Genomic DNA, 12,819 nt, shown 5'->3' on the forward strand with positions numbered 1-12,819 from the left:
GCTGAAGCCTGCTTTCCTTTTTTTTGTTTCAGATAATCACTCACAGGTATCGAGAGCATCTCTCCGTATCCGTATCCTGGATGTGAACGACAATCCGCCTGAGCTCGCCACCCCCTATGAAGCTGCTGTGTGCGAGGATGCCAAGCCAGGCCAGGTAGCGGGTGTCCCCCGGCTCTTCTCATGAGTCTCCATCAGTGCCTGCAGCGGTCTCATGCTGCGAGCAGTGCTCTGGACCAGTGCCAGCCTGCCCATCCTTCCCATTCTGCCTGAACATCTTCCCGTGCAGCTGCTGTCACGCTGGGAGCCACTTTGCTGGTGTCCTACAGCTAAGCCTGTCTATAAGGGCAAAGGCTCATCCCTCCCTGTGGCAGAAGCTGGTGATGCTCTGCTGGGCTGGACCGTGTGAGCGGGACCCGTGGGAGGGGCTGCGGAGGCAGCACTTATTCTCACCTCTGCTTTCTCCTCACAGCTGATCCAGACAATAAGCGTTGTGGACCGTGATGAGCCTCAGAGTGGCCATCGTTTCTACTTCACACTGGCACCTGAAGCCACCAACAACCACCATTTTTCTCTGCTGGATATTAAGGGTAAGCCCTGCTGCGCCCTGCCCAGTGCAGGAAGGGAGATGGGGCTGTGGGCTTACAGTCCATCCGTGCTGGCTGGAGCTCAGGGTGCTTTGGGCACCCTGCAAGGCTCCTTGCCATCCTGAAATGGTGGGACTGGTCAGCTACCAGTTTGGATTTCCTCAAGGAGGGTCTGCCTTCTTCTGTGCTGCAGATAGGTCCAAAACTCTTCTTGTCCCATCTGGTTAGCCTTCAATGTTTTCAGGGCTCTTGGTCCCTTTCTTGATGGGAAGTGTCAAACCTTCCCGCAGGCAAGGAGATGATATGGATTTACAGATGAACACGCTCCCGTTTTGAGCGTTAGGATTTACCCCTCTCCAAGGTAAATCCTGGACCTGCCATGCTCCCGACAAACGGGAGCAGCTCAAGAGTCCTGGGAGGCAGTGGGGCCATGCAGCTGCCAACCCTTGGCCATTGCCATACCTGGGACAGGGCCAGCAGAGCCGGATTCCCCGTTGGGTGGTGGCTCAGGGACGTAGTTCCTCTGCGTTTCCTGAGGCTCATCCCGTCCTTCAGAAAACGCAGCCAGGCAGGGAAGCGCTCTCTGCACTAACCAGGGGGTGCGATGCAGGTTTTGCTGGCTGAGCCCTGGTCGTCAATTGGCTTTGCGGACTGCAAGGTCAGGCTGTGTTTGTGTGGATGATAACGATCCAGAAAGGTAGTTATCAGGCTGCTTGCTATTTTTGACTGATGTTTTGGGTGAATTTAGGTGCTGATTGCAGCAGGTACCGGGATCTTTTCCAGCCAGATGTGCACTTACTTGTCAAAGGGGCCAGCCCAGAAGGAAGCCAGCAGCCCACGTTGAAATGCTTCTTTGTTCTGTTTTGTGGCTGCTTTTAAACCATTTTTTTCTCCATTTTTGCAGTTTCATCATCTATCAGAAGTCTGATTTAGTTTGTTCTGAGCTTATCAAAGGAACCCTCTGCTGATGTAAGATCCTGCTCGCTCAGTTTGGTTCAGCGTTATTAGGGATAGACAAAATGGAACTTGCGGCAAAAAAGCTTCAGACGTAATCACAGAGGGACCAATATTGCTTTGTGTCCTAAAAAGTGCAGCTGTCCCTGACCCGAGTCCCTCCCCCTGCACTGATGGGGCAGCTGTTCACGAGGCCTTTTGCTTCTTATCATGTAAGCAAGCTTTAATCCTCTGCAAGATTTTGTCCCACGCCCAGCGATTAACTCCCTTCACTTTCTCTGAAGGACCTCATAAAAACGTGCTGAGTTACACCCGGATCTGTCCCTACCCGGACCCCTCCAGAAGCTCCGAGGGGCCCGGGGCCGCGCTCCCTGCTCCGAGCCGGGATGTCTGCTGCAGCTGGGTTGCGATCCCGGAGCCATCGCTGCTGCTCCTCCTGTCTGGCAGGAGAGACCTGGCCAGGGGCGGCTGGAGCTCGGCAAAGGGCTGCTTCGCTGCCCGGTGCTGTGTGGGAATCGCCCCCCGTTGGCTCAGCCGGGGTTCACCAGCAGCAGCCCGAGAGCCGCCGTTGCAGGAGGGTGCAGGACACGGGCTCACGCGCCTCTATCTCCTCCGGAGCTGCTGCTCTCTTGAGTGGGATGAGGCTCTCGTTGCACGGGGTAATCCTTCGTGCTAAACGATCCCACAAACTTTGCATGTGGTGCAACACTGCATAAAATGAGTAAAAGCTGGCATCACCTCCCGCCTTCTGTTCTCAGGAAAACAAATGCTGTTCCTGCGGGGTTACTCCCAGGGTGTTCGGAGACCCTCCCAATTGCCAAGCAATGCTGTCTTCCACAGCAAGAGGAGGCGGCTGCCTGTGCAGATGGAGGCACCCCTCATTTCTAACGTGTGTGTTTTGGTGTCACCTCCCTTCCTTTGATTTCTCCCCCCCCTCCTTTTCTCCAGCCCATTGAGTGCCCTGGGTGGGCTCACCTTCGCCCCCTGCTCTCGTGGGTTCCCTTGCTGGATCCTCCTTTGTCCCCCCCTTTGACTCCCTCACGTGCGTTCACCCCTCTTGCACTTGTCTCTGCTCCTCCATATAAATATCAGTGGTGACAAACTGCTACCACCAGCCCATCTGTTTCTTTGTACAAATTTGTAGCCAGTTTTGAAACGTGATTTATAAATATTGCTTTTGCAGCCAAGGAGTGACACTGATGGATGTCAGCACAGATGGATTCACTAAGCTCTCGCTTAAATCCTTCTTCTCGCTTTTGCTTTGCACCTACATCCCTCGGCTCCTGCAAGGAGGCAGAAAGCCACCTCGGGAGGGTGACTTGTCCTCAGCACGGCAGGGACCAGCATCTCCTCGGGAATGCTGCCGTTAGGGTTCGTCAGGCAGGGCAGGAGCAGCCAGCCCTGGCAGGGTCGGTGGGGTAAGGTGGGGAGCCTGGGGGGCTCCGGCCAGCAGCGAGGTAACTGCGAGCTGCCGGAGAGATGTCAGAGGGGTGGGCTGCTTGGGCAGGCACCTCGCCGGCAAAGCTGACCCCGCAGGGGGCTGGAGGAGCAGGTGGAGTGAGAGTGCGGTGAAATGTTGAAGCGCAGAGCCCTGTCGCAAGGGTGGGAGCAGAGCCAGGCGAGGTAGCGCAGGAGGGCAGGAGAGGATGCTGAACGCTCTTCTAGGGTTCTTCATGGGCAGCGCGGAGGAAGGCTGCGAGGTCTAAAACCCAGGGTGATCGATGGGGCAGCCTGTCCATCGGATGAAGAGCTTGTGGAGTACCTGCTAGTAAGTGAGTGTATGGCAGTGGTCACAGGGCAGGTCTGCTGCAGCCTGGTACCACCGCGACGCACTCAGGACACTGCTGCTTGCCCAAAACCTGGTTGGTCAGTCCCCAGTGCAGCCAAAACTGCCAGGAGTGGGGATGGCCGTGCAAAGGGCCTGTGGTTAACACCCGCAGCCCCGCTCATCAGCTCCCAGTGGCACCCAGAGCTGCCTTGGCTCTGATGCTCTGGGTCAGAGCTACAAGAGCAAAAGGTGACCCTGCAGGAAACCTTGTGTTACCTGAGTTACAGCTGGTTTGCAGGAGCCAGGCTTTTGGAAACAGTGCCGTTTCCTACTGGCATCTCTCTTTCCTTGCTTTTTTTCTGTCCAAGGGAGTGCTGAAGTACTTCCTAATTCATCAGACAAGGAATAAATGTCACGTGTGGTAACAACGACCCCAGTCCAGAAGGAAGATGCCCGGCAGATGAAGCGCCTAAAGGAAGAGAGAGAATTGGAAAAGCTGACCTCACCCAGGTCCAATTGGTGCCATTCCAAAGGCATTCACCATCCTCTGCCTCCTAACTCACCTTTTGCTGGGTCTTTCTGGCCGGAGAAAATTGATTACAGAAGAATCAAAGGCAATTAAAGCCTGAAATCGTGTTCTCCAAGAAATGCTAATTGTGTTGGAAGGGATGGTAGAAAGCATCCAAGCCCAGCATCCTGGAAGGGGTGCTACATAATATGGAGCGACACATGGAGCTACTGACTCCAGAGCTCAAGGGCTAGGCAAGCAGATGTCTGAACTCTCTGCAGGTCTCATTAAGAGCATGTAATGGGTGATAGAAGATGTGAAAATCGTAACAATCAAAAGCAAAATGTTTGGATTTGAGGATTGCCTCAGGATAGGGGAAGCCTCCTCCAGCCCCGCAGGGATGCCGTTCACAGCAGGAACCGCACAGATGCTGATCTGACAGGGGGTGAAAAAGAGCATCAAATCTCCGAAGGGGCTGAGCAAAAGGTAAACACACAGCAGTGGTGCTGTGGCCTGGCACCCAGAGGATTTGGGAGAAGGAAGAGGCAAAAGGGAAAAATCGGATTATTCTCCTACCAGCTGCACCCGCCAGGGGCTGGAGAGGGGGTCTGCTCCTTTTGGGCAGCTCCAGCAGCAGCATGGCCGCAGGCCCGGCCGGGAGCCATCTGCACGTCCCCGGAGCTGGTGTGCCCGGGCACCGGAGCTGCAGAACAACTGCCGGAGAAGGGGAAGGCAGATGCTCGTGTGGCCCCAAGAGTGTGGGAGAGTGCAGGGATATCGAAATCCAAACTGGAGGCAGCTTGTTCCCTTCTGCTACCTTAGCGCTGCTCAAGATTGAGTTATGAGAAGGATTTATTAGTTCTGTCTTTGAAGCTGCCAAGAGCCTCTTTGGAGAGGGAATCTGAGAGACTTAATTATTTTTTTTATTCCTAGTGATGTTACGCTACCACCAGAGTATATTGGCTTCCTAAACTTTCCTCTTACAACAGTATTGACTGGTCCCTGCACACACTCAGCTCACGTTGGTTTCTGCCTTGTCTGGTGATGTGCTCCTCAAGCAGGCAGAGGTGCCGTCTCCTGTCTGTCGCACAAGGTGGTATGATGCGACACGGGATAACATCGCTGTGTGGTCGGGGAGAGGGTGGCATAGGAAATCTGCAGAGGAGATGTCAGTTTACGTAGCAAGATGACAATGATAGTAAATGGTTTGGCTTGGGGCTTCAGAGAACACATGGCACAACCCTTAGAGCGGTGTGACCATAACACAAAATGCAACCGGGTGAGGACTCGGCAGGAAAACATAAGTGTGGTGATCCAAGCTTGTCTGTGCAGGAACGCTGTGGATTACCGTCTGCTCAAATTTCAGTACCACCTCCTGGGAAACACTGCTCTTCAACCTCGTGACCCCAAAAATGGACTTAGTACAAAGATGCGACAGAGGAAGAAACACGAGAGGCTGCAGGACCAGCCCTGCCTGGCTTTTCTTTGCAACGATTCGTGCTGTGCTGATACCAACAAATCTATACCAAGACACGCATCCTGAAGCAACTGCCTTGGGTCAGCTGCATGTAAAGAAACAACTGTACCAGGAGAAATGATGATGTTTTGCAGGAGGTTGCTTCGGATGCATTTTCCAGGATACATTTTCCCAGATCTGGGCAAAATTTTCTTCGCTTCTGTGGTCAAATAGACTACATTGCATGGCAGCAGCGCTGCTTTTTCTGGAGTATCTCAGAAGGGAACACAGAAGAAGTTTGCAAGTAACAGGGGTGTAAACGCCCAACAGAGAAAACAGTTGTGGAGCCATGGGCACAGCGGGTGGGCAGCAAGGAGGAGACTGGAGCCATCCCAGTGCCTGGAGGGGGCTGGTCTCTGCCAGAGCAGGGTCTGGCTGTCCAGCCCCAGGGAGCAATGTCGTAGGAGTAGACATGACATTTCTGTGGATCTCCTTCCTGTAGGAAGTGCTCATGTCACCCTGTTCAAGAGAGAAAATGTCGTTTCATGTTTGAAATAGTGTTTTGTAGTTGTGATTTTTGTGTCTCTCCTGAGCACCGAGTTTTGGGTGACAGAGCAAGACCTCAGCCCCTTCCCGAGCTGAGGTTTCTCAGAGCAGAGCTGTCTTTCATGCTGCTGATATATTTAAGTACTGGCTACTTTATTTTGACTTTGTGGGTTCAGCCGTGAAAATATTTCTCCTTCCCATACTCGGAGGTGAAGGGGCTCAGCTGCGCAACGTGCTGTCTCAGCGGAGCTGAGCTGAGGTTAGTGGCTGCCTCTCTGCGACTTGGACATGTATTTCCCCATGATTTCTAGCGGCTGTTCCTAAAAATACAGTGTGCCTTGTGGCGGGTCCCTCGCAGGAGCTGGAGCTGGCTGTACACAGAAGGGGAGTCGCCAACCTTCTGCTGCATTTCCAGAGAGGTGGGGAGCTGGTGCTGCGCCTGCATTTACACAGCCCTAAAGAGGTGCTCGCCCGGCCGGCTGGGAGACATCCCAAACAGGTTCGTCAGACCTGGGCCAGAGATGGGCTGAGCGGCACGTGGAGGTGCAGGGCTGTGCGCACGGGGATCCTCCGAGCCAGCATCCGACCATGACCTCAGGCTGGTTACTTGACTGGTGTGACGGTGCCAGCAAAGGCGACCTTCCCGGGCTGAGGGCCAGAGCCTTTTGTGCTCACAGCAAGTGGGTCTGTCCCATTTGTCCTGTGGCTTCATCTCTACTGGGTCCAAATGCCCGAGGCTTGTGTTTAGCTGGGCTAGCTAGGCGTTAGTCCTAGCCTCTTGCTGAGATGGTGCCATTAACGTTATTTATATCTCCCCGCTATGCTGCAGCAAGATGAGGGAGCAGCACCAAATTAGATCTTGTTACCTTTGTGCAAACGATTAGCATAACAATAATATATATTTTTTTTTTCCCTAGTTCATCCTTGGTAGGCAATAGGCAGCTTCTCAGCAGGTTCTGCTGTGGGCAAGCTGCCACACTTGCTTCAGCCTCCTTCAGCCCAGGGGGCTGGTGCTCCTCTGCTCCTCCTTCCTGACAGCTCTGCCGAGTTGCCACCATGCTGGGGCCACGTGTGGCTCCAGGAGTCTCAGCTGCGGTGGCAGATGTCCTGCAGGACCAGGTGGCTGCCCAGGCAGAGGGTCGGTGGTCCCTGCCTCGCGTACAGAGAAGCCAGGCAACGCACACGGTGCAGAAAGTGATCACATTCTTCGCTGTGGGCAATCCCCTCCACGGGCTGGTGATGCTGCAGCGTTTGGATCACATCTGACTCGAAGCGTGGGTCAGTGCTGGGGCTGCAGCCTCGCGGGAGGAGCGCTGACATTGCATGCAGTATCTCCCTTCTGAGGCAAACTGTCCCCGGATCGACTCGTACAAGCCTTTGCCTTGCTGCTGTCTTCTGCTCTGTGCTCCTGAGGATGTTGCCTGCCTCAAGTCTGCTGCCCTGAGCAGGGATGAGTGAGGTTACCTGGAAAATTCCCTTAATGGATAAAAGATGCTACATACAAAGGAAGAGTTTTTTCCTAGTGACCTGCAGCACAGTTCAGTGTGCATGAATAAGATCTTGTTTTGGATATCGCCCTTGTGGCATTCAGTGCAGCCTCCAAATGTTGGCTGGTGTGGTCTTCTCTCCGATGTCTTTGCCTTTCCCCCGCACTGAGCTCTTCAAGGCAGACCTGTGCTCTCAGATGAACTGGAAGAGATTACTTTCTCCCTGTCTCCTTTATGCTGGAGCCCCGCTCTCCCCAGCTGGGGTGCCAAAGGCTGCGCTCTCCCCAGCAACACGGCCGTGTTCTGGCAACACAGAAGACTCTGGTGGGCTGAGTCCAGAAACCCGACGATAGGAAGCAGCAATCTGGTGTGTAGCACCACAACAGCCGAGGGCTGTTCTGGGCACAAGCCCGTGCACTGCTGCTGACCCTCTGGGCACAGACAGCCCATCTTCCTCGCTCCTGCTGCACGTAGCCACGCTCGCCTCCAGCACACACTGGGTGGGCTTCGCCTCTGCGCCCGCGTCAGCACAGGGGGCACGGATTGCCCCAGCTCCTCTTCCAGACCGCCCTGAAGCAGAGACCAGCCTTGCCCTCGCTTGGCTTTTGCAGCAGTCCTGCAACAGATCATCTGTGCTGTTTGTACTGGCAGAGCTGGGCGAGGGCTGAGCGCTGGGATCCTGGCAGACTCTGCCCAAACTGCATTGCCCCCAGCCCCGAGCAGCTGGGAGGGGAGATGGGCTCCGTGCTCTGCTCTGCCCCGGCTGCTGCGCGACGTCTCCGGGATCTGCCCCGCTTCCCATCTGCAGGTGGATCTTCCCCATCTCGCAGCTCGGCATGTGCCTGCCCCTCTGCGCTGCTCTTGGCTCGCCTGCTGTCCCCGCCGTGCCCCGTGTGCTCCCGTGCAGCACCCGATCCATACGGCAATTTCCGCGGTGGCAGGCAGCCCAAGAGCCAGAATTAGAATAGATGTCTTTTCCGATCGAAGAGCTGATTGATACAAAAAGGGGCCAGTCCGGCATAAATCAGGCGCAATGAGGAGAGAGTCTGTAGACAGCAGCACCTTGCTGTGAGCGGGCCAATCTACATTTTATTAGATAAAGACTGCAGACAGTCGGCAGCCACTTCTGACATCTGGCCGCGCTCGTTCAGCTACTCTTCAATCCCTTCCCTGCTCTGCTGCTGGCTGGCAGCGAGTGGCACACATGAGCAAGGAGCCGAGCTGATATTTCGGTCCCTGTTCCTACCCTCCCTCCTCCAGGTCGTCCTGGGCGCAGCTGCTGCTTGGGTTCATCTCTGGCGCCCGGGCCCTGGAGGAGCCCATGGAGTGGCCGTGTTAATGGGATTGTAATGGGTTATGCTGTGCCGGCTGAGCCCCTGGAACAGCAGGGTTTGAGCAGATGGGATGGAGGATGGCTGGCTTGGCTGGGAGGCTTGGAAGGAGCTCTGCCTGCTCCTTCAGAGGTTACAAAGGATCCTGAGGGTATTTTGCCCTCCAGCTGAGGCAGGACCCTTCACCCGCGGGTCTCAGGTATGGAAGCAGTAGCTGCTCTTGCAGGTTCAGTGCCACCTGCAGACCCCCGTTCCGCTCTGGTCTTCCATGTCAGCAACTGATTTTTATCCTGATTCCTGCTCTGTGCCACCCTCGGAGGGTCTTCTGGAAGGTTTTTTTCCCTCCCTCTGCTCCAACTGTGGTGTTTGTCAGCACGGCTCAGATACCCATATGCTGTTTCTCCTGTGTTGGGTTTGCCATGCCCTGGGCACGCTGGCCGGGGAGACGCTGGGCTGGCCCCAGGGTGCTCAGTGAAGGGGCACGTGCTGGAGCAGAGCTGGCCACCTCCCGGCACTCAGGCTGCTGAGGGGCTGCGGTGCATAAGCCAGCCATGAGCTGGCTCCCTGCTCCCCCGTGATGGAGAGGAGGGAGGCCCCATCTCCTTTTCGGGCGGTTGCTGGAGTTGGCACACGAACAACCCCTGTTCATCTTGAGCGCGGAGGAGCTCCTGGCGAGTCCTGCTGGCTGTGCTATGGGGGTGACTTTGCTGTGGTTTTACTTGTTCCCTGCAGACAACACGGCTGCGGTGCACACGCAGAGAATGGGCTTCAATCGCCAGGAGCAGGACGTGTACTTGCTCCCCATTTTGGTGGTGGACAGCGGCCCGCCGGCCCTCAGCAGCACGGGGACTCTGACCATCCGCGTCTGCGGCTGTGACAGCAACGGCGCCATCCAGTCCTGCAACAGCACAGCCTACGTCGTATCAGCTACGCTGAGCCCCGGTGCCCTCATCGCACTGCTGGTGTGCATCCTCATTCTGGTCGGTGAGTGCCCGCCTGTCCCCCGGCATCCTCCTGTCCTGTCCCTTCTCCTCTCCACCCAGCATCACACCAACAAGCGCAGGCGGTTGCCGTGGGCACGGTGCCGGCTCCTCTGTCAGCTGTCTTCTTGCTGGGAGCTGCAGCGTGTGGGGCAAGAAGCCTGTCTCCCTGCCAGTGGGGGACCATCCGGGAAGCTCCCATGTTTGCCCCAGCTCGCACGTGCTGGGCTCGCCGGGCAACCAGAGCGGGGGTCCCTGCAGGCAGGCAGGTGGGCTGCTGCCCGGCGGAGGCTGGAGAAGTGCTGGCTTGCTCCCTGCCTCGCGGGGCAAGAGCTGAGAGCTGCTCGCAGCCTGCCGTGCTGCGACCACAGCAGACGGGGCACGTGTGCATCCCAGCGCGGTGGCCAAGGGTGGCAAAATGTGGGGCGCGCAGTTGTGCTTTTACCTCGGAGCGTGGGGATGGTCAGTGTTAGAGTGTGCGTGAACGCGTGGGCAGGACGCTGAGCTGGGGTGCTCGCAAACCAGAGCATTGCCCGCACCCTGGGGATGCTGCCGGCTGGCACCGCCACCTGCACACTGGCAGAAGCTTGTGCTGGGCCACCATGGCACGGTGTGAAGGTGCAGGGGAGGTGTGGGCTTGTGTGCGCGTGGGAAGGGGCCCTGAGAGAGGGGTGTTGCAGTGCCCTCAAGTTTAGCATAGGGCAGTTGATGGACGCTGATGCTGAAAGCCCTCCAGCGTTGGTGCGGGCTCACAGCTGGATCCTGAGGGCTGTCCGGACATCTGTGGAAGCCACCGCGTTGTTCAGTGAAGTCTCCTCTCCTTGGCACAACTATGCTCCCCGTCTCCTGCTGTGTCTCCGTTTAGAAAACCCTTTCCCACAGGGTGCACTTTACACTGGTTTCATTTTCCAACGCAGCGCAAACAAATTTCTGCCTAATTGCCCAAACGAATAAAGTGCACATCGGTGCTTTAAAGGTGATGGGATGAATGGATGATGATCCGGGACACATCTGCGGCTCATTGCTCAGGCTCTGTGCCATCTGCTCCACATTCACCCTCCCAACATTTGGCTGCTGCCGTGATTCATGCACCCCCTTTTCCTACTCATCTTCTGCAGAATCCATCCATTTGTCTGTCCAGCCGTGCGTTTCATCCATCTGTCCCTCCGGTCTCAGCAGTCACGCTGCATGGGAAAGGGAGCTCCCGGTCCGCACTGGAGCCCGGGCAAACCTCTCTACCAGCCAGTGGCACAGCACAACTGCTACTTGATGTGCCTGGCTGATAGGAACGGGCTGCCGGTGGTCTCAGCCATGCCAGAGGGTGATGTGCCTCTGCCCCCTGCCGCTGGGCACCGGCCATCCTTGCCCCGGCAGGAGTGCGGCTTGCACAAGCCCCTGCGCCCATCTGATCGTCTCTTCCTTTCCCAGTGCTGGTCCTTCTGATCCTCACGCTGAAGCGACACCACAAAAGCCACCTGACATCCGAGGATGACGAGGACATGAGGGACAATGTAATCAAATACAACGACGAAGGGGGTGGCGAGCAGGACACAGAGGCCTATGACATGTCAGCCCTGCGCAGCCTCTACGACTTCAGTGAGATCAAAGGCGGCGATGGAGGCGGGGGGCCGGGAGAGGGGGGCCTGAGCGGAAACCCTGCCTCCGAGCTCCATGCCCTCCCGCAGTGGGTGCAGAGCCCGGACCTGGATTTCTCCGTGTTCAGAGACTATATCTGCAAGAAGGTGGAGCAGGCGGACGAGGACCTCTCCGTGCCGCCCTACGACTCGTTCCAGACCTACGCCTTCGAGGGCTCGGACTCCCCCGTGCCCTCCCTGAGCTCCATCAACACCTGGTCCAGCAGCTCGGAGCAGGACTTCTCCTACCTGGGGGTCTGGGGGCCACGGTTTCGGCAGCTGGCAGCGCTCTACGCTGGGCGCAGGGGCGAGGAGGACAGCGAGGAGTCCTAGCCATCCCGCCAGCACCTCGCGAGGCTCTCGACACCTCCTGGACTGGGGCTCTGTGCCATGAGGTGCCGTGGGGGGACAGCGTGCGCCTCCGGCCAGGCTCTGTGGCTGCTGGGGAGGGGCTGCACCGTGGGGCCGAGGAGCGCTGGGCGACGTTCTCCTCGGCAGCTGCCTCCTGCTCAGGGCACCTCTGCACCCGCACGGCAATGCCGGGGTGCCCAAAGGAGCCGCTGTGGCCATCGTCATTTCCTTAATACCAGTCTCCATTAAAGCACTACACATTAATTTAAGAAAGAGCAAAATCTAATTCAAGAGAGTTTGGAGGGGGTTTCTCCCCCACAAATTATCATTTAAATAGATCTGTTCAGTGAGCCCAGTTCAGGAGAGGAAGAGAAAACCGGGAGCCTTTTGTCGTCTAAATTGTTTTTGTCACTTGAGTCAGAGCATTTGAAGTGCTTTGATTTCTTTAAGAGCTTTCCTTGCAGAGGGAAACAAGCTTTTAACTTCTGTTCAGCTTCTTCCCCCTTAGGTTCACTCGCTTTTTGGAGTCCTTCTTCTCTGCGCGTGGGCTCCTCGGCATCATGAGAGGGAGCGTGCGGCACTGGGGATGCACATGCTGGACGCGGGCTCCGGGATCACATCCTGCACGGAGCGACCGCTGCACTACAGTTCACTTCAAAACACACTTTGCCTCTAAGCTGCAATTGCTTCACCTCTCAGTTCTTAGCCCTTTCTTGAGGTTATCAAAGATGCTTATGATTTTGAAGGGGCTCTCCCTGCACAGCGGACGTTGTCTGTAAAGTCCTGATGTGCCCCATGGCCACGGTGATGGACAGGGATGTCCCGTCCGCTGCCGAGGCACGGTGCTGTGGCCTGAGCCGCAGAGCAGCCGCGGTGCTGGGGAGTGCCGTTGGAGGGGTGCGGAGCGGCGCTCCCCGGATCGGCTCTGCTGGCCCCTCGGGACAGGCTGGGCCCCGGTCTTCAGGGCTCTCGGCCAAGCGTGAGCCTTCTACCGAATGGCGTGGGCTGCGCAGGGCAGAAGGTGGGACGTCAGCACACCCTGGCCTTCAGTGGTGGGGGAGAGCTGCGTCCCGGCTGGAGGATCATGCTGTAGGGCGCGAGAGAACCCCAGCCGTCTGGTTGGGAGGGATAATTCCTGCTTGCACTCAGCTGACAGCAAAGCATCACCACCCACGATAGAAAAGCCATCCCCAGGACATGGGCATGAGGCCAGATCCTGC

General features: G+C 56.8%; 1 protein-coding gene across 1 annotated transcript in view; it reads left to right on the forward strand.

Annotated features, from left to right (window-relative positions):
* CDH22 (cadherin 22, type 2) overlaps positions 1 to 11,581 on the forward strand; it is a 55,314-nt gene extending 43,733 nt beyond the window's left edge. The window contains exons 8-11 of the mRNA XM_009893511.1: positions 33 to 154; positions 470 to 587; positions 9,367 to 9,618; positions 11,043 to 11,581. Coding sequence (XP_009891813.1) covers positions 33 to 154; positions 470 to 587; positions 9,367 to 9,618; positions 11,043 to 11,581 — 1,031 coding nt within the window. The remainder of the gene's footprint in view (positions 1 to 32; positions 155 to 469; positions 588 to 9,366; positions 9,619 to 11,042) is intronic.
* The last annotated feature ends 1,238 nt before the right edge of the window (positions 11,582 to 12,819 follow it).

This window comes from Charadrius vociferus, unplaced genomic scaffold (genome assembly GCF_000708025.1).
Source record: "Charadrius vociferus isolate BGI_N301 unplaced genomic scaffold, ASM70802v2 scaffold259, whole genome shotgun sequence".
In the NCBI taxonomy this organism is placed as follows: domain Eukaryota; kingdom Metazoa; phylum Chordata; class Aves; order Charadriiformes; family Charadriidae; genus Charadrius; species Charadrius vociferus.